This window comes from Vitis riparia, chromosome 4 (assembly GCF_004353265.1).
Source record: "Vitis riparia cultivar Riparia Gloire de Montpellier isolate 1030 chromosome 4, EGFV_Vit.rip_1.0, whole genome shotgun sequence".
Taxonomy (NCBI): domain Eukaryota; kingdom Viridiplantae; phylum Streptophyta; class Magnoliopsida; order Vitales; family Vitaceae; genus Vitis; species Vitis riparia.
The window spans coordinates 16,244,840-16,269,215 of record NC_048434.1 but is presented as its reverse complement, the minus strand read 5'-3'; the positions used below and the strand labels follow the sequence as shown (position 1 = coordinate 16,269,215).

At 38.8% G+C, this 24,376-nt stretch overlaps 1 protein-coding gene across 2 annotated transcripts; it reads right to left on the bottom strand.

Moving 5' to 3' along the window:
- LOC117912401 (protein LUTEIN DEFICIENT 5, chloroplastic) lies at positions 1 to 23,925 on the bottom strand. 2 transcript variants are annotated; one of them, XM_034826969.1, is made up of 17 exons: positions 23,615 to 23,925; positions 23,459 to 23,536; positions 23,198 to 23,351; positions 21,622 to 21,838; positions 21,466 to 21,537; positions 21,247 to 21,357; positions 20,815 to 21,006; positions 20,569 to 20,730; positions 16,836 to 16,931; positions 16,653 to 16,754; positions 16,305 to 16,337; positions 16,118 to 16,198; positions 15,805 to 15,887; positions 7,781 to 7,912; positions 1,592 to 1,652; positions 1,337 to 1,402; positions 1 to 573 (listed from the first exon to the last, which is right to left on the bottom strand). In XM_034826969.1, the coding sequence occupies exons 1-17, from the start codon at positions 23,904 to 23,906 to the stop codon at positions 385 to 387; spliced, it is 2,121 nt and encodes a 706-aa protein (XP_034682860.1). In that variant the 5' UTR covers positions 23,907 to 23,925; the 3' UTR covers positions 1 to 384. The 2 variants fall into 2 exon arrangements, with proteins under 2 accessions (XP_034682860.1, XP_034682861.1); XM_034826970.1 differs by having other exon boundaries at positions 23,198 to 23,321.
- Positions 23,926 to 24,376: the final 451 nt, after the last annotated feature.

Below are 24,376 nucleotides of genomic sequence, written 5' to 3'. Positions count from 1 at the left end.
TTGGTAGAATACAAAGAAGAACGGAAAATCCTTCCAAGATGACAATTACTGATCAAAACTAGAAATGTATACTTATCCATGAATAACTAAAACTATCTGTACAGACTATAGGCAGAAAAAGCAACATATACACATACTACATGGGACAAAAAGATGTAATATCAAGTGGTAGAGCAATCATGACACATGCTACAATTGAACCTTTCACTAATACAACTTATGACATAAAAGCTACAAACATTTTATGAAGGGGAAATTTATTGAACTTTGAAAATGGAGAACCCTGTGTTGGACCTTTTCCTTTTTTGCTCTCTTCTACCTTCCCCTAGTAAGATGAATATGAGACTGTCGGTAGAATATGGCAACTTGCCGAGTGCATGGTAGCTATGAAGGAGCAGGAGAAACTTCACCTTTCTGACTAATTACCGGGTTCTCTTTTGAAACGCCACCAGTTTCATCCACTTTCAGCATCGTTGTCTCTAATATGGGTACTATAGGAGGTTTTGTCCTTCTTGTAACCGTCATCTTCAACCCTTGTGTCGTGTGGATTGTTGCACCAGTAGTCATATTGACCTGGATACATATGAATTCTTCATTAGCTTGTGCATTAATGCTTTCCTTTCCCTTAAGGCTATGTTTGGTTCTTAAAAAGAACTACGGAAAAGAAAAAAATGCTAAGAAATATGATTATCTTATCTTTGGCATATAATGAAAAATACGAAAGAAAATCAAATATAATTAAATTAGTTAGAAACTTATGCAATTTCAAATTATGTAATCTTTAGATAGAAGAGGGAATATGAGTAAAATGAATTTAAAAAAACATATAAAAATAATTTATTAACAATAAATCCATTTTTTATTTTACTTCATTTTTTTCTTTTCTTCTATATTTTCTCGCTGTTTTTTTACTCGCGTTTTCCTTCAAATTTTCCAATAAACAGACATCAGACTTTGAGATGTTCTCTTCTGATCAATAAAAAATCAGTCACAAATTAGTCATTGTCCAAGCTAGCTCAAGACCAGGTAAATAAATAAATAAATCCATGCCTGGTATAGAGCATTTAGTCACTGAACAGAATCTCCCTAAAAATCCATGCAGCACCTAGTTAATATTGGCTAGATTAGCATTATCCAAGCTGCCTTAGATCAGGCCAATTTGTGAACACTTTGGTAGCTTTAATTTACATTTCAATCACATAAACACTAGTAGCATGCAAAGAAGAATTTCTAAGTTGGGTTGAGCTTTCAAGTTTAAGTTTATTCATCCAATTCTCACTATTGAACTATCAGCTAGCAAAAAATAAATAAATAAATAGAAGAACAGATCACTTACTGGGGGTGCTCCAACTGCCATTTGAAAGTTAAACCGTTGAACAAGCATTGCAACTGCTACAACATTCTGCAAATTGGCAAGATTGAATTTGAACTTACAAAGCAACTCATGAATCGTTCACACAAGAAGCTGACATGTTTATCAGCAGACTTCTATTCAAAGTAACTTACAAATCTGATATCATAACATTAAATCACCACTAACCAGTATTAGTATTTACTGCAAACATTTTATATGTGGTATTAGTAGAGCTACCTCAAATGAAGCAAACATATCGCCTACACATTTCCGTGGTCCTCCACCAAAGGGCAGGTAGCTGAAATAGTGAGTGCAAATATTTACATTTTTCCCCCTTGAATGCCAGTATCATTGACATGGTAACTTAACCGTCAAATAAAACAGAAAGAGATAGCATTGGTTCGAAGTTATTTATGTTGCCAAAATTGATTGCATAACATCAAACCAATTCAGCACTGCAGTCACAAGAACCCAAGACATTAAAATATGGATAAAGCAAAAATGAAATAGATTTTGGTAAACTTTGCATAATGCATGTATGTGTGTATATATAGGCACACAGATTCTATTACCTGCAGACTGCTAAAGTCAAGAAATCAAGGCTTTATTCTAATGATGGGAGCATACTGATTTTGGTTTCACATATGTGACTGTTAGGATTATATCTCTAATAAGCTTTAATATATATTGTTGACCAAGTACTTAATAGTTTAAGCTTTTAGGTGAAAATGGTAGTTGTACATGACATTAGAGCAAGTTTTATAGGCATACCGATTATGCTTTAACATAATGTGACTGTTAGGGCTGTAAACCAAATAAGCATGATATATATTGTTGGTACATTACCTAATAACTTAAGCTTTTAAGTGAAATTGACAAGTGGTAGCAAAGCAAAATTGGGGTTGAGAGTCAAACTTCACCATTTGTTTATTTTTTCTATTTATTGAGCTCATGTACAAGTTCAAAAAAAATAAAAGGCAATTAGTGAGGTGTGTGAGGATTGTAGCCCAGCTAAAACCTTAATATACATTTTTGGCCCACTACCTAATAGCTGAAGCTTTTAGATGACATCGGTAGCTTAACAATGACTAAGAGAAACTTCACCAAAATCTTTGGACACCGAAGCCCAAAGACAGGACAAGAAGAATATCATCTCCTAATCCTCCCCCAGATACCCTTAAAACCATATTACTCCCTTGAAGATCCATCCAAAGACTGAAGTACAGACAGATGAGCACAATTTTATACTTGAATGACCATGCTGTTAGCTACAAAAGAGAAGTTTATCCATCTCCTTTCTTGCATCAATATTATGCAAGATAACTACCACTGATCTCTAGTCATGCTTTAATATTTCACAAGATTAATGCCTAATCTTAAATAGACTTGTCTAGGATTGAAAATCTCAACAAGGGTAATATATGCATGCGAATTTAAATGCAATAAAGTGGTAATGGAGCTTAAGTTCGCAATCTGCGGTTTCTTGCTAAACCGTGGAAGGCAGGGAAATTTTAGACATTGAACCATATAAATACAAAAATTCCTAAGTAAAAATGCAAACTTAGGCTATAGAAGTGCATGCTGAGAATTCCATAGTGTTAGCAGATTAGATTAGATTTGTTAGAGAAGTCAAGTTTTTCTGTTATTTCAGATTATGTAGGATTAGGAATTTTATGTTTTTTAAAATTCAAATAAGGGGAGATTGTTATCTGTAACAATTCTGCCATGATCCTAGGATTAATTTAAGGTCTATTTAAATGTATTGCCCTCAAATAATAAGATGATGATGCAGATTAGTTTTAGATCTGCCTTCATGGTATCAGAGCCTTGAACTCTGAAAAATACCTATGGCAAAAACAGCCATGACAAGGTCCTCACGTCGAGATGACTCCACACCTATGACATCTGATCAATCCCACGCCAATCAGTCCTTCACGAAATTTCCCAACAGGGACAACAACTCACTCCAAATTACGATGCACAGGCTGAATGGTAAAAATTTACCTTCAATGGTCCCAATCCGTGAAGATTGTTATGTGTGGTAGAGGCAAATTTGAGTATCTCACTGGTGAAGCCAAAGCTCCAGTAGCAACTGATCCAGTGTACAACATTTGGTTTGCTGAAAATTTTATAGTGCATACCTGGTTAATTAACTCAATAGAACCCAGGATTAGCTGTCAATATCTCTTTCTCTAGACAGCCAAGGATGTATGGGATACTGCCCAATGAATGTACTCCGATCTTGGCAATGCGTCACAGGTGCTTGAAATTCAATCAAAATTAAAGGAGATGAAGCAAGGCACCCAGTATTTCACTGACTTGGAAGATAAGTGGCAAGAATTAGATTTGCTTCTTGACAAAAACTCAGTGTGTGCAACCTGCAGTGTGAAACAGCGGCAGAATCTTGAGAAAGAACAAGTGTATGATTTTCTTGTTGGATTAAACCGAGATCTTGACGAAGTCCGAGGACGTGTTTTGAGTCGAGTTCCATTCCCAACAATTGATGAAGCCTTTGCTGAAGCACGTAGAGAAGAAAACCGTCAGATATTTATGTTGTCTGAAGAAGGACTACCAAGTGCACCACTAATAGAAGGCTTGGCCCTGATGACCAGAAACAACTCGCAACCAGGAAAGAACAGCAATGATTCAAGGACATCACGCTGAGGAGAACGAATGTGGTGTGACACTGTAGTCGCCATTGACACACCAAGGATACATGCTGGAAGATTCATGGAAAACCTACAAATTGGGTTCCCTGAAGACAGACTGAAGGCCGAGGATTTCAAGCTCAATCAAACCAAGACAAGCAAGGAATAGATTCTTCAACACAACATCAGTCTACAAATTCATCAATTCCATTCAGCAAGGAACAACTTGAGCAATTCTATCATCTTCTCAATCCATCTCCAGCGCCATCTTTGTCAACTCCTGATCTAAGGTCATGTTCTATAGCACAATCTGGTAACCATTCAGCTCTAACATCTTTGGTTCACTCTAAGGAACCTTGGATCATTGATTCCGATGCCTCCGACCATGTGACAGGTGGTTCTAATTCTTTCCTCTCTTATACTTAATGTCCTAGTTCTACTAAAATAAGCAGATGGATATTTATCTTCTGTTGCTGGAATAGGTTCAATAAGAGTCTCTAAGGATTTAATTCTTCACTCAGTCCTTCATGTTCCTGCCTTAAAATGCAATCTATTATCCATTAGTAAAATCACTCGTGATAATAATTGTGTTGCTAATTTTCATTCTTCCATGTGTCAATTTCAGGACCTATCATCGGGGAGGACGATTGGCAATGCTAGAATTCATGAAGGGCTTTATTATCATGAGAACGCGGAGTATGAGGGTCGACAAGCTTTTGCATTAGGGGTTGCATCAATTTCTGTTTCTAGTGCTAGGGAAATAATGTTGTGGCATCATCAACTTCGCCACCCTAATCTTTAGCACTTAAAACATTTGTTACCTTCGTTGTTTCAACATGAAGATTTTGTTTCTTTCACTTGTGATATATGCCAATTTGCAAAACATACTCGAGTACCATTTTCTCCAAAACCCTATACACCTCAATGCCTTTTACCTTAATTCACAGCAATAACTGGGGTCCATCCAAAGTTACCACAATGCATGGAAAACGGTGGTTTGTGACATTTATTGATGATCATACAAGACTCACTTGGGTATATCTCCTTTGAGATAAATCAGAGATTTGTCAAGTGTTCCAAAATTTCTACGATATGATCCAAACTCAATTTCAGAAAAATATTTCTGTCTTACGAACCGACAACAGGAGAGAATATTTTCAATCTCTCTTGGGAGATTATTTATTGCATAAGGGAATTGTTGACCAAAACTCGTGTGTTGACACCTCACAACAGAATGGTGTCTCAGAAAGAAAGAATAGACATTTATTGGATGTGGATCATGCTCTTACATTTACAATGAATGTTCCCAAATATTTGTGGGGGGATGTCATTTTAACCGCTGCATTTCTCATTAACCGCCTACCCAGCCGCACCTTGACCTTTAAATCCCCACTATCCATGCTTTCACACAAGTTCCCACATCTCAATATGCTTACAAATGCCCTTCCACTCAAGACATTCGGCTGCACCGCATTTGTCCACATTCACTCTCAACATCGAACCAAACTTGATCCTCGAGCCATCAAAACAATCTTTCTTGGTTATTCTCCAACCCAAAAAGGGTACTGGTGTTACTATCCCCAAACAAAGAAAATGTTTGTCACCCGAGATGTTACATTTTTTTGAAGAAATTCCGTATTATTCACATACTTCGCTTCAGGGGGAGAATAGAGACAGAGAAGCTCCTATGTGGGACTGGGATACTATTGCGTTACCCATATCTCAGATCCCATTGTACCCGAGACTATGGCTACTCCATCCATCATACCCGAACTCACCTCATCTGAAACCTCACCACCAGCTGAAACCATGTCACAGCATTCACCTGAAGTACCAGTCCCAGCAACAAGGGCAGATCCAACCATACCAAATCAGCAAAAGCTACAAGTTTACTCCCGGAAAAAGAGTTCTCAAGGGAATAAGCCACTCATGAGCACTGTGCACTGTTCGGAATCTGAACCTATGTTAGGAACTGGTTCTTCATCATCAGGTAATCCTGAAACCATTTCTGATAGAGTAGATGAACCTATTGCACGTAGAAAAGGTGTTAGGTCATGTACACAACATCCTATTTCTAAATTTGTGTCATATGATAATCTATCTCCTTCATTTTGTGCCTTTGCCACAAATCTTTCTAGAATTGATGTTCCCAGGACAATAGAAGATGCTTTAGCTGTTCCCGAATGGAAAAGTGTTGTTCTTAAGGAGATGCAGCAAGCCCTTGAGAAGAATGATACATGGAGTTTGGTGGAATTACCACAAGGCAAGAGTGTGGTCGGATGCAAATGGGTGTTCACTATTAAGGTGAGACCAGATGGCTCAATTGAGAGATACAAAGCACAATTGGTTGCAAAAGGTTTCACACAAACATATGATATTGACTATACCAAGATATTTGCTCCTGTTGCAAAGCTCAACACAATTTGTGTCCTATTATCACTAGCAGCAAATTTGGACTAGTCATTGTATCAACTCGATGTGAAGAATGCATTCTTAAATGGAGAATTGGAGGAAGAAGTGTATATGAGCCTACCACCTGGCTTTGAAGAAGATAAAAAGGGTAAAATGGTATGCAAACTACAGAAGTCTCTATACGATCTCAAGCAATCTTCGCATGCATGGTTTGAAAGATTCTCAAAAGTTATCAAGAGTCACGAATATTCACAAGGGCAAACTGATCATACTTTGTTTGTCAAACACTCATCCAACAAAAGGGTTACAATCCAGATAGTATATGTTGATGACACAATACTCACAAGAAATGACTTCAATGATAGGAAGTCAACATTTGGGTATTGCACACGACTTTGGGGAAATTTAATGACTTGGTGCAGTAAAAAACAGTTTGTAGTTGCAAGGAGTAGTGCTGAAGCAGAATATAGAACTATGGCTTATGGTATTTGTGAAGCTATTTGGATAAAGCGATTACCAGAAGAATGAAAGATCAACTGTGAGTTCCCTATGCAGCTCTATTGCGACAACAAGGCCACAATTAGCATAGCACACAACCCGGTTCATCATGACAGGACTAAACATGTGGAGGTTGATAGACATTTCATCACCGAAAAACTTGAGAAGGGGGTAATCAGCATAAAGTACATTCCTACAGACCAAGAGGTTGCTGACATATTTACAAAAGGACTTCCTAGACCAGCATTCAACTTTCTAACAAGCAAGCTTGGACTCATTGACATCTACAGCTAAGCTTAAGGGGGAGTGTTAGCGGATTAGATTAGATTTGTTAGAGAATTTGAATTAGTCAAGTTATTTGAATTCACTTCTATTTTTTTTGTTATTTCAAATTATGTAGGATTAGGATTTTTATGTTTTTTAAAATTCAAATAAGGGGAGATTGTTATCTGTAACAATTCTGCCATGATCCTAGAAGTAATTTCAGGGCTTGGTTGTTAACCCTAACCTAAGTCTATTTAAATGTATTGCCCTCAAATAATAAGATGATGATGCAGATTAGTTTTAGATCTGCTTTCACATAGGCTTTGTGATCTAAACATCTACAGAGAAAGAGTATTGATAAGGGATGATGTTTAAGGTGAGGAGAGATTAGAATAAAATTAACATAAGAGAGTCGGTGCAAGGGAATCTTAACGAACTATTTCCCAAGTTTTCTAAACTCATTGAAAAGAATATACAAGAAATATAACATTTATGGCTTCTACCACTTAATTGACAGCTATAACAAAGAAGATAGGAATTTCACCGCATGCTGGATATATAATAACTTGCAAAAGAGCAATTATAAAAAATTTAGATAATATACCTGAAATTTTGATTTGTCTCATTTGGATTTGGTCCATCTAAAGGCCATCTTTCAGGATTAAACTTATCTGCATCTTCCCAATGTTTTGGGCACCGGTGTAGGTTCCATACAGAAATAAAGATATCTTCACCCCTATCGAAAAAAGAAATGAAAAAAAAATATTTGGCATTGACTATCATCAACATTCTTAAAACATCAAGAACAATGAACAGAAAAGCTGGTGTGACAACTGCAAAGAGTGCCCACATGATGGCTACTTTTAGGATCCTAATATGGATAGCAATTATACATGAAGTAGAAACGTAAATAAGCATTTTTTATGGAAGTTTCATTGAAACCATCATCGGAAATCAATCATCAATAAAATGCTAAGACATACTGTGCAGCATCGGACAGATACCTAACCTGATTAGAGGAACTAAGATACCAATACTACCAAGAGGAAGTGTAAACTTCAGGAGAATGAGGGGAATTAAAGTTTAAGACAGCACCAAAGAAAGTAAAATCAAGAAGATAAGGAGAGTGAGATAGATATTCTACGAAAAACACCTGGCAAGAAAACAATTGATCTCATCACCATTTAAGGACTGCAAAGTCCATAAAAATCGTTACTATTAAATTCATACTGTTTGATAATCATTCTTGGTTTTTTTCTTTTTTCTTTTTTTCTTTTTTTTTTTTTTTTTTTTTGATAAGTGAAGGTTAAAATTGTATTAAAAATCCGCCAAAGCAGCGGCTTAAAGATTACAAAGGAAAAAACACCCCCCACTTCCTAGCTGGATGCCAAGGACGAAGGTGCAGCCCAAACCCCACCCTCAACAGGTTCCCACTCAATCAATAAAATCAACTAAAGTCGAAGGACTATCTTTTATAAACAGTTTCGTCTCCGATCAAAGGAAATATACAAACAAATTCTTAAGTCTTTAGATTGACAGCTCTTCTTCCTCAAAAACAACTTTGTTCCTTACCTTCCAAACCATCCAAAAAAGACCCTTTGACTCCCTTCCTCTTTTTTCCCACAAAAGACCCGTCCCATCCCAGAAGCGTCACCTTAACTATGGCTGGCAGCACCCACTGCACCCCAAAAAGAGAGCAAAGCAATACCCCAAGAGTCATTGCCTTGGCGCAATGGAGGAGAATGTGATCTATTGATTCTTCATGCCTTTGACAAAGGTAGCATCTATTCACTAAAGGTCATCCTCTCTTCTAAAGCTGATCCAAGGTAAGAGCCTTTCCCCATGTTGCTTCCCACCCAAAAAAACTTACCCTAGGATGCACGTAAACATTCCAAATGGCCGATGAAGGGAAAGAGGCTGGAGAGCTTGAGACTAATGATTTGTAGAGAGACTTAACAGAAAACTTCCCATATTTAGTCTCTCTCCAAATCACCCTATCTTCCACAGCTTGCTAAACACTCTTCCCATTAAGGCCCGAAAAGAACCTGCACACCTCATCCATCTCCCAATCATTAAATGGTTTAGAGAAAAGCAAGCTCCAACTCCCCCACCCTCATTGGAACACCACACATCTTTTACCCAAGCATCCTTGAAAACAGCTAAAGCAAATAAAGAGGGAAAAGAAACACAAAAGTTCATCCCCACACCATCTATCTTTCCAGAATTTCACCCTTTGCCCATTCCCCAACACAAAATAAAGCCTACTACTTACAACAGTCCACTCCTTCCTAAATGTTTTCCACAACCCCACACCATACCCACCCCTCACTTCCTTAGAACACCAACCCCCTTGCTCCTCCCCATACTTTCCCCTAATCACTAGATTCCAAAAGGCCTCTCTCTCATTTGCAAATCTCCAACTCCACTTACACAAAAGAGCCTTATTGAGGATAGATAGACTCTTTACCCCAACCCCCCTTTGTTTTTATCTAGGCAAACCAAACCCCACCGAACAAGATGAGGTTTCCACTCAAGGGCCCCACCTCCCCACAAAAAATCCCTCTGAATATGCTCTATCCTCAATCTAACCTTTTTGGGCATAGAAAGCACATGCATGAAGTAAATGGGCATACTCGCCAAAGTGCTTTGTATCAAGGTGATCCTTCCTCCTTTGGAAATGTATTGGCTCTTCCACCTAGCCAATTTCTTCCGCATTCTCTCCTCCACTCCATCCCAGACAGCCACAGATCTATGAGGTGCACCTAATAGCAATCCCAAATAAGTGGACGGAAGACTTCCAACCTTACACCCAAGATTTGCAGCCAAGGCCTCCATATTTTCCACACCACCAACCGAGATTAGCTCACTTTTGTCTAGATTAATTCTCAACCCCGATATGGCCTCAAACCACATTAGAATCCAACTTAAATACAACAATTGATCCTTAGAAAAAAAACCAAAGTATCATCAGCGAAAAGTAAGTGAGACACCTGAACCCCCTCACCACCTCTACTCCTCGCCTTGCATGCTAACAAAAAAACCCCATTTACTGCACTCCTTAGGAGAAAACTAAGAGCCTCCATAGTCAACACAAATAGGTACGGAGAGAGGGGGTCCCCCTACCTTAAACCCCTAGAACTTTGGAATAAACCTAAAGAAGACCCATTAATCAGAACAAAAAAGCTGACTGTGGAAATACACCACTGCATCCACCGGTTTCTCCCCAAAACCCATCATACTCATGACTGAAAACAAAAAGGGTCAGTCTACATGATCATACGCCTTTTCTATATCCAGCTTACACATCACCGCCCCTTCGTTGCTCTTCAAAATCGAATCTATAACTTCATTAGCAACAAGGACAACATCCAGAATTCGTCTTCCTTCCACAAAGACATTTTGACCCTTAGAGACCACCTTACCCACCACCAGCTTCAGCCTATTAACTAGAACTTTAGTCAACCACTTATACAGCCCTCCCACCAAACTAATAGGCCTAAAGTCCCTTAAGTATTTTGCTCCCCCTTTTTTTTGGGATCAAAACAAGGAAAGTTGCATTCAGACTTTTAACAAACCGGCCATGGTCATGAAACTCCCTAAAAAAACCCCATGACCTCCTCCTTCACAAAATCCCAAGAAAATTGCCAAAAAGTCATAGTAAAACCATCAGGCTCAGGCGCTTTGTCCCCACAAAAGCCCTTAAGAGCTTCCAGCACCTCTTGTTCCGAAAACGGCTCCTCCAGCCTAGCTACTTCCACAGCCTCCAACCTCTCAAAAGACATCCCTCCATCCTCCTGCAGCGGACAACAACAACTTAAACTCATACACCACCCCATCTCTAACCTCCTTCTCCTCTGTTAACCAAGAACCATTTATTTTGACCCGGGACATCAAGTTCCTCCTCTTGTGAGCATTAGCCATCTTATGGAAGTAACTAGTGTTCCTATCCCCCTCTCTCAACCAAACTTCCCTTGATTTCTGCCTCCACGAAATTTCTTCCAACAAAACCCACTTTTTAAAGTCCTCCTTTGCCCCTCTCCTTGCTTCCAATTCATGAACAGTAGGAGGTTGGGTTGACTCTACTTTGTCCCAGAAGTCCACCTAATTCAAAGCCAAAGCCTTATTGACTTCCACTTTACCGAAATCCAACCTATTCCAATCTCTCACTAACGGCTTCAGAGCTTTCAACATAGCTGCCAACACAAAGCTAGCAAACCCACTAAAACTGAGACCTTCCCACCAAGCTTGCACCTTATCCTTGAAGCCCTCCTCCTTCAACCACATATTTTCGAATCTAAAAGGCATCGGGCCTCTCCTCACTCCTCCCCCATCTAGAAGAATTGGAAAGTGATCCAAAACCGGCTTAGGAAGAACACACTGCACAGCCTCTGAAAAGTGACCTTCCCACTCATTCGAGATCAAAAACCGATCAAACCTAGAATGAGACTGATTATTCAACCCACCCTTCCACGTGAAAGAACCTCCCTGCAAAGGCAGGTCCCTCAACTCTAAATCCTCGATAACCTCTGAGAATCTCCTCATTGAGTAGGTTAGTCTACCTCCCCTATTGCTTTCCACAGGGAACCTAACCACATTAAAATCACCTGCCACGCACCAAGGGCTACCCCATAACCCTCTTACCGCACCTAATTCATCCCAGAAATCTTCCCTCTCTTTCTTCAGCGTAAGACCATAAACCCTAGTGAAGTTCCAACAAAAATCATCCTCACAGCTTTTAAACCGGCAAGACACTGAGGAAGTCCCCACTTCTACCTCCAATAACTATAACACCCTATTATCCCATAACACCAGCACTCCTCCAAAGGCTCCCCTCAAGTTGACAGCCCCCCATTCTAAACATCTTCCCATGTCGAGGCTCCTGACTATCCTCTTTGACATCTCCTGCATCTCAGTCTCCTACAAGCACACCAAATCCACCTTTTGATCCTTAATCAACGCCTTGATCACCTTTCTTTTCTCACAATCATTGGCCTCTCTTACGTTCCACGATAATAATCTTAACTTCATTACACAAGCATAGAAAACCCCGCTCACCTCTCAGCACCAACAAAATACCAACTTTAGTTAGCAAGTTGAAGTACCCCCACATTCCTCCCAGCACCACTGTAATTCACTAAGCACTCGAGTTTTTTCAATTCCCTCTCTAATTTAGAAACCTTTTGGATTTTCCTTCTTTTTTCGGCCGACTTACCCTTAATATTTTTCCTCTCTTCCATTTTTCTCAAAAGCAACAAAATTTCCCCCTCAAATCCCTTGGTAGGCATACCCAAACAACGATAGAGTTTCACAAAACTACTATTCATCCACAAACCCAAAACACTCCCTTCTTCCTTTTCCAAAACTCTTTCCACATCTTTTGTCGACAACGCTCTCCCATCATACTCCTTGGCTCCCTCTTACGTTCCACGATAATAATCTTAACTTCATTACACAAGCATAGAAAACCCCGCTCACCTCTCAGCACCAATAAGACACCAACTTTAGTTAGCAAGTTGAAGTACCCCCACATTCCTCCCAGCACCACTGTAATTCATTGTGCACTCGAGTTTTTTCAATTCCCTCTCTAATTTAGAAACCTTTTTTATTTTCCTTCTTTTTCAGCCGACTTACCCTTTATATTTTTCCTCTCTTCCATTTTTCTCAAAAGCAACAAAATTTCCCCCTCAAATCCCTTGGTAGGCATACCCAAACAATGATAGAGTTTCACAAAACTACCGTTCATCCACGAAACCAAAACACTCCCTTCTTCCTTTTCCAAAACTCTTTCCACGTCTTTTGTCGGCAACGCTCTCCCATCATACTCCTTGGCTCCCTCTTCGAGATCGATCGAAACTCCCATTTGCCTAGATTACCCTCAACGGGTCAACCGACCCATCTCCGTTCACAAAGGACGGCCCCTCGAACACCACAAGGTCCCGATCGGCAATGACCACCTCTTTCCTCCTTCTTCCCCCCCCCCCCCCAAACACAAAGAAGAAGAAGAACCCCGACCCCCAAGGCTAAGAAAAGAGCAAGGCTTGGAAAGGGAGTACCTGGAAGCTTCCTCCAACAAGGACTCATCTGCTCCAGACTTCCCTCTTGCTTCAATCAATGGCGCAGCACTGAGAATTACTTCAAGGAACCTCCTCTCCAAACACGAAGTCTCAACAACAGAAGCCCTAACCCCATTTAAGCCTCCAGCGACAGTCATCTAGGCCAAGCCCACTTGGCTAACTGTTGGAGAGTTGGCTTGGCTCAAGCCCCCAAAGAAAGACCCTTCCTAAGGCCCTCTTGGGCCATGGGCCCAAACTTGGCAACAACCCGCTGACAAGAAACCTGGGCTCCCAAATGCTCGTTGCTTCTCACCTTATCCGACTTGGCCCAAAACACACTAGGCCCACTTCCTTTCCCCCTTAAAACCACTCCAACATCTTAACAAACACCTGTATCCTCAACTACTCCCTTCCCCTTCCCATCTTTTCCTGCACCTGCCTCGGCACCCCCGGCCATACCCATGCCATACAAAATCAGAAACAACTCCCACCTACTCAGCTCTGCCATCACCAACTGGCTCCACTGCTCCATCCTTTAGCGATTGCACTTGCTCCCTCGATGGCCCCACGCTACTCCCCACGTGTGAAACTAGACCTCCCTCATCTCTAACCTTCAACCACTCCTTCCCTTGCATCGGCACCACCACCGACACCCAAGGTGGCACTTCCCACCATAGTTGGATTGCAAAACATAAGGAACCCACCACCAATTGTAACAACCCGGGTAAATCTTTCCCTTCCGTCCTCACTAAAAACCTAGCCGACTAAAGCTGCACGAATTTAGTTGTGTCATCATCCACAACAACCAACCCTCCGCAGCTATCCCCCAACTTCCTGAACACCTTCTAGTTCCAGAAATTTAAAGTTAGCCCCACCGCCCTCACCCAGTAGTGATTTGGATGAACTCTGAGCCAAAAAAAACCTACCTCAAGTCCCCACCTCTCTAGATGGAACGTCTTATCCTCAAAACATCGAATCCCCCTTCGTAGCACTCTTTCAGCTTCCTCTGCAACCTCAAATTCTACAAGAAAGAAGTCACCTCCCAAATTCGAAAAACTCACTCCCCCTTTCAAACTCCAAAGACACATCCCTCATCTCCTTAGCCAAGCTAAATCCGGACACTAAGCTGCCTCTTCTCCCCATCGTCCCACTCGACAGCGCCCCAATTGCTCATCCCTACTCCTCAAGGCTCTACCCCCAAGTTGAAGCCACACTGCGTCTCCAATTCTTTCTGCATTTGCCTTCACAACCTCAACGAAATACCGTTTTTTCCCCTCTTCCTCAACCTGGACTTCACCTCTCCTTCCTTCTTTGACACCTTCAATGCCTGAACCCTTCTTGTCTTCAGTCAGGAGAACAACACCGAGAGAACGAAGCTTGTCAACTAGCAAAACCCACCCCCCTAGAATCCCTCTGCCCTCTAGAAATACCAAACAGAACCTTTTCGCTTTCAGATCATGAATAGAGCAAAGAATGTACCTCCCCGCCTCGTTAGCTCGCCTTTCCAGTCTAAAACTCCTTCCCTCCTCTTTTCAACTCTTTACAACTTTTCCAAGCCACTCCTCCCTGTAGCAAACTTCCACCCCCTCCAACAAGCACCTCAAACTAGAATTGACAAACCTTATCCACGAGGAGAAGCCTTTACTTCTCTCCAAAATGATACCACAAAGCTTCCCCCCAACAAAGTTGATCGAAATCTCGAAAGACTTCGAATCCATAGTGAACCAACACCTACCGCCTCCCCTTCTTTCCATTTAGGAGGGGGAGGGGGGATTATATTTTTAGACAGTATAATATTTTACCAAATCATACCTCTTCTTCACCACCTCATATAGAATATTTCATTAGATTTTTCTAAATGGTTACCAACATAGCCAAGGATACTGAAAGCAAACATAAATTCCACTGGGAGACTAGCTAAAGGCCTCCCATAAAGGACATATTATACCCTATTTACACAAGCTGTCCCATCATCCTTGGTTATAAGCTTTATAAAACCCTAAAAACTCAACAAAACCGATTAAGGAAAAAAAATAAAAAGAAAGAGAGAGACCTAACCTATATGGTAGTCTATTAAGATTAACTCTTTTCCAAGAACTCCTAAACCTTCCAATAAATAATAATTCCAATTGAATCAAATAAAAAAGTTAAAGCAAATGTTTAAAAGAATAGCAACTTATTAAATAATAACTTTCAGGACAACAAGACTTCCGATATTCCAAACAAGACTCAAATAACCAACTACAATTAACTTTGGCTTCAAACAACTTATATCTGGAAAATTACTGAGTCAACCTTTTTTTTTTAAAATCAGAAACAAAAATGATTTCATTAGCATAGAAAAACAAAAGAAAACTACTGAGCCAACTTAAGATTTCTTTATTCCCTTCTTTTCTTCCTTTCCATGAATAAACCTTAAGGGGCTCACCACAATTAGAAGGACATTCATGTCCACTTCAAAAATAAAATGGAAACAACTTCAAAGAAAGTATCATAGAAAAGAACATCAATAAAAAAATATAATGAAGTAGCCAGCCACCAGAAACAATTTTTATAGGGTTCTATTAGATATGACCTTTTTATTGGGTACCCTCCAAGCACATCATTCTCAAGAGAACGACGGATCAAGACAGGTGGTTGTGGGTAGAGTCTCAATGCCTGCACAAAGGAGGGACAAACAGAATAAAGAGATGATAACAGTAAAGCTAAAAACCACAGAGGATCCACTTCAAAGATACCACAAGGAAAAAATTGTCAACACTAAAGGCATAAACCACAGAGAATCCACTTCCAAGATACCACAAGGAAAAAATTGTCAACACTAAAGGCATAAAGCACAGAGAATCCACTAAAGATATTGCAAAAAAGAACAACACATGTCCACCTACTTCATTGATCACTCGAGTTGTGTACTTAAGTTTCTTCATGTCTTCAATAGTTGGAAACCGATCTCCTAAAACAGAGTCCACCTGAGAACAATAGTAATTTAGAATGAAGAAAATATAATATCACCTAAACTATAAAATTCAAAACTTAGGCTGATATAAGAATGTAAAAATTGTTTCAATAAGTTACCTCATTTTGGAGCTTAGACATGACACTAGGTTCCTGCATCCATTAGAAAAGAAAACAATAATAAGTGAGATGACTAAGAACTCTAAATCATCATTCTTTTACAAAAATAGCAAATAGAAGATCCAGATGAAAAATAAATGGACACTAAGAAACATATAACATTAGAACCAGGCACAATGGATTTTTTTTTTTTTTTTTTCTTCAGCAATCAGTGAAAGAAATTTTTTCATGGTTGAACTTTTTCAAGAAAACTAGAGAAGTAGTCAAACCAAAATGGTCCAAATCATTTCTGTGTAGATGGATATTTTGCTGCTCCTAATTTACTAGATCTTAACATACAAACTATACCTTGGAGAGAAGATAAAAGGCCCATGTTAACACTGCAGCAGATGTTTCATGCCCAGCTATGAGCAATGTCATCAAGTCATCACGAAGTTGCTTGCTAGAAACCTGAAAAAACAGGTGTGTAAGAGAATATCCAATCATTTAAGCAATTAACAGATACTTCTTTGATAATAAATGATGTCATACATCATCTCCTGATGCCAAAAGAAAGTGAAGAATACTAGGATCCTTTTCATTCATATATTCCTCATGAAACTGTAGTTCTTCCTCTTCTACCATCCTCTGCAAATCCGTAAAAAGAAAATATCTATGTCAAATTTAGCAGTCATGTACCATTTGAAGAGCCTCAAAACTAGTAAAGGCAAATGTGTTGCAAATCATAAATTAACAGCAGGCTAACATTCTAGCAAAAACCTTGTGAGATCAATGTGATTTTTCCCTGTTATTCCAAGTATACATTCAATGTTAACAAATGTGGATTTTCAATTCAATATATGAACCAGTTGCAGGCTTACAGTGACTATACAACTCAGGTAGACTACAAGAAAGAATTCCACACTTGCCTTTTTGTTTTCTTAATAGAATACAGAATTTTAGTAACTAAAAAATAGATAAACAAGGAACAGAAACCCTTCAAGAAAAGAAAAGGAAAGAATACAAAGATCCCCACCCAAGGGGGAAGGGGGAGGTTGAAGAATACCCTAAAAAAAACTCAATGAATCTAGCTCGATCTTGGCCAGTATTTCCACTGTCTTTCAATCTCACCACCAGCAGAAAAAAGTCTTCCAAGTCCCTGGAGATACAAAGGACTCTCCTCATCCAATTATCATAAATTTGTGTGTGTTAGCCCCCTCCACAATGAGGTTCCTGTTCCCCAAACAAAGCATCTTTTTAAGCCCTTCAAGGTTAGAATCTTGGCTTCAATAGCCATGATGATCCCCATCCACGTAGAAAAAGCACAATTGGGATCCTCCCATGGTCTCTAACAACCCCCCCATAATGCTCATTCAACCAGACTCCCACTGAGCCCTATAAAACATTCAATTTCAATCTCCCGATTTAAGGAGAAAACCGCTGTCTCATAGTAGTCAGTTATCTCTGATTCTCTGAGCAAACAGGCCCCCTAATCCATATCAAATGGACAAACTCTTTGGTGCCAAAACCCAGAGAGATGTGAAGGAGCCAGTTCTTCTCCCACAAATTCCCCAAAGACCTGCATTTTTTTCTCAAAATCCTGACATTCCTTTCCAAACAGGTCATCAAAAAATATCTAATATAGCACATTCCATAGGAATCTTCCTGTCGCCCTCTCACCAAGATCATACTAGAAATTTCAATTTTAGCAAAGCAAAGAAAACCAACCATGACCATCAACTTTTGATCAAGCTCATAGGAAACTAGGCAATGAAAAACAACTGGTCAGCTGATTCCCCATGAATTAGAACACAAAATTATGCCAGTTTGAATTGATGGTTTCATAACGCCTTCTCATTTGCAGCATTTTATTAATGCCTTCTTGTGAATCATTTATCCATTCAGATTTTTGACTTTGGGAAGTTTCAGCTTTTGTAATAAGGTTGACCAGATGGAATATGGATGCATTTTCACTCTTAGACAGGACGAGAAAAATGATTTAGACTCTGAGGTAAGTCCAAATACCAAAACCTCTTACTGGGGACTGAATCAGATAAATAGACATTTTCCAAAGACAAGGAAAGAAGAAAGATCATTAATTTCACATTCATTTAGATTTATGCAGAAGGTAAATGTCCAAGAAGGAATGTTCTGGAAAGAATCAATGAAGATGAAGGAGGCATCCACCCTCTGCCAAAAGCCTCTAGCCTAGAGATAGACTAGAAACGTAGCCAAAGGCTCTAAAAAATAGGCTTAAATTGATTAAATCTGCTTATTCCCTGAAGAAAAAGACTGAAACCATCTGCCAATTACAGATACATGACCTTTCACTCTCAATCTCAAAGCCAAAAACCAAACATAAATTCTCCACTTTGTTGACAATCCTACTCAAGACATACATATCACCTAAGTCAATGAAGAGAGGGACCCATCTCCCTCAGACATCTAATAGCCTTGATCCAACTTTTTGCTTCTCCTTGTACAAAAACAGAAAAACTAACTGTAGCTAAGATATTCCTCACCAAAATTCCCCATCCAGCTCCAGACTCCTTGCCAATAACATGGTCCAAAAAATCCCAATTCATGTGGATATAGGCCCTTTAAAAGTCAAGTTCGGAAACCAGCCATGCTTCCCTGGAAGTCAATTTTTTGTTCAAGATTTCATTAGCCACCAAGAACACATCTAAGATTTGTCTATCCTTCACAAAGGCTGCTTGAACACAGATAATATTTCTTGAATGCTTCTGAAAAAACTTCTGTGATAAAACCTCTACAATGACTTTATCTAAACTAGTAAAGAGACTAAAGGATATAATGTGGTTGAACTTCTTTTTGGGAACCAAAGCTAGTAGACTTTTTACCACCAAAATTCTTGAACGTCATTCTTCCAAATCATGCATAAGCACACAAAAAGGTCTGTGACTAGCACAATACATTTTAAGGCATGATGCTACATCAGTAATTGCCAAATCCACCCAAATTGAGCCTAACCAAACCAATGAACAAGCTTGAAATGAAGTTTTTAAACATAAGACTGGGAGGTCATGCCCTAAGCAATTAACCCAACCCAATCTTGATTTATTTAAACTTCATGTATATATCTGTACAAACATAATTATGCTAACATTTATATGACAACCATAACCAAACTAGTTTTAAACTTTACTTGCTTTTTCATGCAATGAATCCTTATTTCTAAATTCGTTTCTCAAGATTCTTTTAATCTTCAAACCATGAGTAATCAAAAGGCATACATTAAAAGTAATCATTCCACCCAATGCAAACAGATCCATCAAAACTCAGCCAAGGTTGAGCAACCCCAAGTCAAGGTAAGGTTAGTTTGGGCTACAGAAACTGCTAGATCCCTAAGTTTAGCCTCACCTTCGAGTTGATCCTTCCCCCTGAGTTACAGTTTAATAAGTTGTAAGTATCTCACTTCACTTCCAATAGTTTCTGAAGTGCAAATCCAGCACAAGATGACCAGTATGGTCCAATTATTGCTCATGCTCAGAGCTTACCAGCAATCACACTAGCAACAAGTGTAAATTGACAAGAACAATAATTACAATCATATTGCTAGTCAAAATCTTGGTTCACAAGCCAAAAACTGCCATCACATGTCTGTACCCTCTTACATAGATTTTAGCAAGCTCATATCCATGTTGTAGCCAGAAGCTATATCACGCCCCTCATTACACAAGATTATGGCCTCTTATCACTTGCAGATTTTTATAATTGACCAAAACTTATAAACATGGAAAAGGAGGGAAAAAAAACACCAATGAGGGTTGAATTTCATAAACTAAATGTGCAATATTTAAGAAAAAGGCAATATTAGGGGGCCCTTTCTTTTCTTTTCTTTTCTTTTCTGCTTGCCTCAGCTTACTGCTTATGAATGAGTCACTGTCAAATATAAAAAATCGATCCTATTAGGCCTATACTCAAAAACAGTGGTAAATAAACTACTTCTCGATTGAAATACCAAAAGCAACCCATTTGAGGATGGATTCAACCACAATGAATCTAACCAATTTCAAGAATATATCTGGCACTAGCTATCAAGATTCAGAAGCAGAGATTGTCTGAGTGTCACTGATCGAACATGCTTATGTATGCACATGGCATGTGTGCAATGCACACTTATCTGTGCTAGTAAATAGTTATGCAAGTGATTCCATTTGTGCATATAGCACATACACACATGTACATGTATCTGCTCAGAAATCCACATAAATACACACTGAAGAAAAGATTGAAGAGCAACAGCATTCAAAGATGACTTCACCTTGCATATTGCAATCAGATCATCAAGTGTACTGTTTATCAACTTGAGTGCTTCATTAACCTTTCTCTGCCGTGGTGAAATGTCTTTCCAAATTGGAATTTCCCAGAATGGAATTGGTGCAACACTTCGATCTTCTGCTTCTCGCAAGACAGCGTAAACAGCCTACTCTAACCAAATTTTAAACAGATAAGTATGCAAAGAGAAGACCAATGAAGGTAACTGAAACCAAAGCAGGAAAAAGAATACCTCAACTATCCCAGCATCATTTGTCAAAGAATCAAAATCATAATTAAATACTGCTTTGCCGATGATATCCAATGTCAAATGAGAGAAAAGTGATTCCATCTCTACATCCTCCCCATCAGATGCAGCAGCATCTAACTTCTTACAGAGCCTATCTGTAGCTTGTCCAAACAAGCTAATCATAGCTGCTACATACTATAATTGGAATTCACAAAGAAAAAAGGGGAAAACAGGGAGGGAAAAAAAGAAAAAAGAAAAGGAACAAAATAGAAGGATCTCAGTTTTATGCAGAAGTAGGAGCAAAACCAGGTTGAATTCATTGACACTATAAGTTATAACATACCACATTTTTCCATCACTGGGGATAAGCTCACAAGAACAGAACAAAGAATGTGAACAAAAGGAGTGTAGAACCTAAAGAGATAATTATTTTACCTTCTGATGCAATGCTGGGACTATGGCACGTCGTCTAACACGCCATAGCTCTCCATCAGCCGGGATAAGGCCCTTACCCATTACAAATTCTAGGATCTCGGCCAAGATACCCTGCAAGGAGTAAAAAGAATCTTTTTTTTAGAAATTACAAGCAAATGCTAGCTTATGATTCCAAAATAAAAACCAAAAAGAGAGCAAATAATAGGCCAATTATTTTACTTTTGAATAGGCCTTGGAGTTGTCCCTCAATACATGTTTAGCAATGGAAGGATCGGAAACGATCAGAAAGGACTGCAGCAAGAAACAAGAGATTGATCTATCAAATGCTCTATCATAAAGATTTCACCCAAATAATGCAGTGAATAGGAAACTAACCTTTGGACCAAATGTCAATCTGAAAATTCCACCATAAGTTAGGTATAGCTCATATAAGGGGATGAAAAAAGCCTCACTCTGAACAGCTCTAATTGACCCTTTTGCCTCAGGAACCTTTGGATAATCCTCAGATACTTCCATCCATTTAAACAAAAAGTTCAAAATCTCACTAGGGATTCCCACTTTTGCTAAACTATTTTTCAACAAAGCTGGAGAGCTGATTCCAAATCAAAAACAGAGATAAATAAAAAATAATCAAATTTAGAGATCCAAATTTGAACTCAAAATCTCTTAGAGAATCTTTAATTTTTGCAGTATATACACAAGGAAAATTTGAATATTTAAGCATTTCATCATATCATGTTATTCTATTGAGTCAATTAAAAGTCATGAACCTTATTGTTAATGCTGTTTATGTTATTCTTTAAGTAGACCAGATGATTTTTTTCATAGATGAAGAAAAACCATTGTTGGGCATCTTCCTTGTACCCAAATGATATTAGTACTCCAATAAGTGATGAAATTCACAGGCCTTCTCTTCATCATAGTGCAATGCAAAGATGCAAAGATAAATGTTCATATTGATAAGTGAAACAAAATTAATGGGTCATTTTCTTTATGCAAAATTAGGCCCCATTTCTTTTTAGCACAACCAGATGATATTTTTTTACTACATCAAGTGAAGGAAGAAAAATGGGTTTCCCTATCAAAGTTGTTTATGTAGTTTGTAACCATCTCAGGATGCTTTTGGATTTCACACACAGGAAAATCCATAGTTCATCTTCTTATTCAAAGCATATAATGGCTATTTCATAAAAATAAAAAAACAAAAAAAATAATAAAAAAAACCAATCCTAAACACGCTGAAATTTTCCTTCACTAATATTTCCAGTTTTACCCAAAAATAAGTCCGAAAAATTAAGCTCAAGCCAACCAACTTATTGCCTAACACTGAATTTTCTCAATGTCATACTTCGAAAAGTTCCCAATACTATAAATCCAGCATTAGAAATTTTCAATACTAAATTTTCAGTTTCATCAATCACACAAAAACATAATAATTGAAACAAACAAATAGGATCTTGCATCTTGGTTCCTAATGGCAATTATTTTCAGAATTCAGCAACTAATTATCTAGCTAACAATTCCAATCAAAAAATTATCTAGATAACAATCATCCCTTATGCTAGAGTAACTATATTAAGGCCATTTCACATCATAACTCAATGCAAAACACTGAAATCTTGCCTATATTTCAATGCATTTGACAACATGCCATAGAAATTGCAGATTTTCCATTTTTAGAGAAAATGACCGAGAAAAAAAAATTAAGCAGAAGCTTGATGAGAGTAGTTCAAACATTTCAATGCTAAACTTAACACAATATCAAACATTTGACAACCATGTTTGCTGGAAGAGTTCAGTCTTAATATTTCTTTACATCGAATTTTTAGTTTTACCGGATATTACAGAATCAATTTTTCGAAGTTGTAGGTGCCAGAATAATTGAAACAAGGAAACAGAGAGACTCATGGATCTTGGTTCTGAGGTGACTACATCCCAAATTGAGCATTACCCAGGTTTCTCCACCGTGAACTCCCCAGAAGCAATCCGAGCTGATAACTCAGCGCGGCGCTTCTCCTCAAGAATGCGCTCAACCTTCTTGACACCATCCTCCAGGGACTCCGGCCCTCGCCCATTTGAAGATGCACAAACAATTACCAACTTCCCTACACCCAAAAACCACCAATTCAGCCACACCACAAACTGAAACATCAAAGACTGCAAATACCGTCAAAAAAAAAAAAAAAAAGAAAAAAAAAAAAGAAAAACTCACCCTTCTGCCTCCGCGAAGCTGCGGATTTGAGCTCCAGCCCTCCCCCATTTGAAGATCCACAGACAATTACCAGATTCCCTACACCCAAAACAACAAAATGAGCCACACCCACAAGCTAAAACACAAACAAGAAGTCAGAATTTTTTTTCTCTCCACCATTCTGCCTCTGTCGGCTTGTGGAGAGCTTTGATGATGAATATAGCGAACAGATGGCGGGCAGAGAAAAGCCGGCATTGACAGCCATATCAAATGCACTGCAACTGGAAAGTACGAAGATGAAAGATGAAGGAGAGGGAGGAGGATTGGTGATAATGCCACATGAGCAAGGAAAACACCAAGGGCTTTCGTGATGGAATCTTTGATGGGTGGCACTATGAGATTCACAACAAGATTGCTTCTCCCACCACGGCGTCGTTTTAGGTGGTCCTTTCGGCAACGCCAAAGCCATGGCCCATGGGTTGATGGGGGCATGTACACTTTTTAGGATGTGTTATCTCCCTTGTGACAATTTTTTGTCCAAAACAAGACTCCATGTAACACATGATAGATACTCATACAAGTGAAAACAAACCGGGTTTTGATACAAGCTACGGATTTAGACGGATATAAACCCGTCATTTGGCCTCATCTCAGCTAATTCGAGCCTCGAGGAGACATTTTTTATGTGGTTCAAATACAACGAAGTGATTTTAATTTTGTTTGGAAATGTCTTTATTTAAGCTTACTTTTACCTATTTTCTAATGATGATTTTGAGCATTACACTTCAATACTATCCTCACTTTTATTTTAATTCTATTTTGAATTTTGGGACTTAATTTTGACTCCAATTTTGTATGTCCAAGCACAAATATATGATATCAACAACTCGTTTTAATTAGGGTTACATGATTTTATTTTGGTTATTTTAGGTAATTCGG

Bases quoted from the DNA above. Each gene is read 5' to 3' on its own strand.
- LOC117912401 (XM_034826969.1), bottom strand. From the start codon at position 23,906: ATGGCTTTGGCGTTGCCGAAAGGACCACCTAAAACGACGCCGTGGTGG. The intron at 23,537-23,614 runs GTGGAGAGAAAA...TTTTGGGTGTAG, and splicing joins AAGCCGACAGAGGCAGAATG to GGAATCTGGTAATTGTCTGT. The intron at 16,755-16,835 runs GTATGACATCAT...CTGTTTTTTCAG, and splicing joins TTTTGGCATCAGGAGATGAT to GTTTCTAGCAAGCAACTTCG.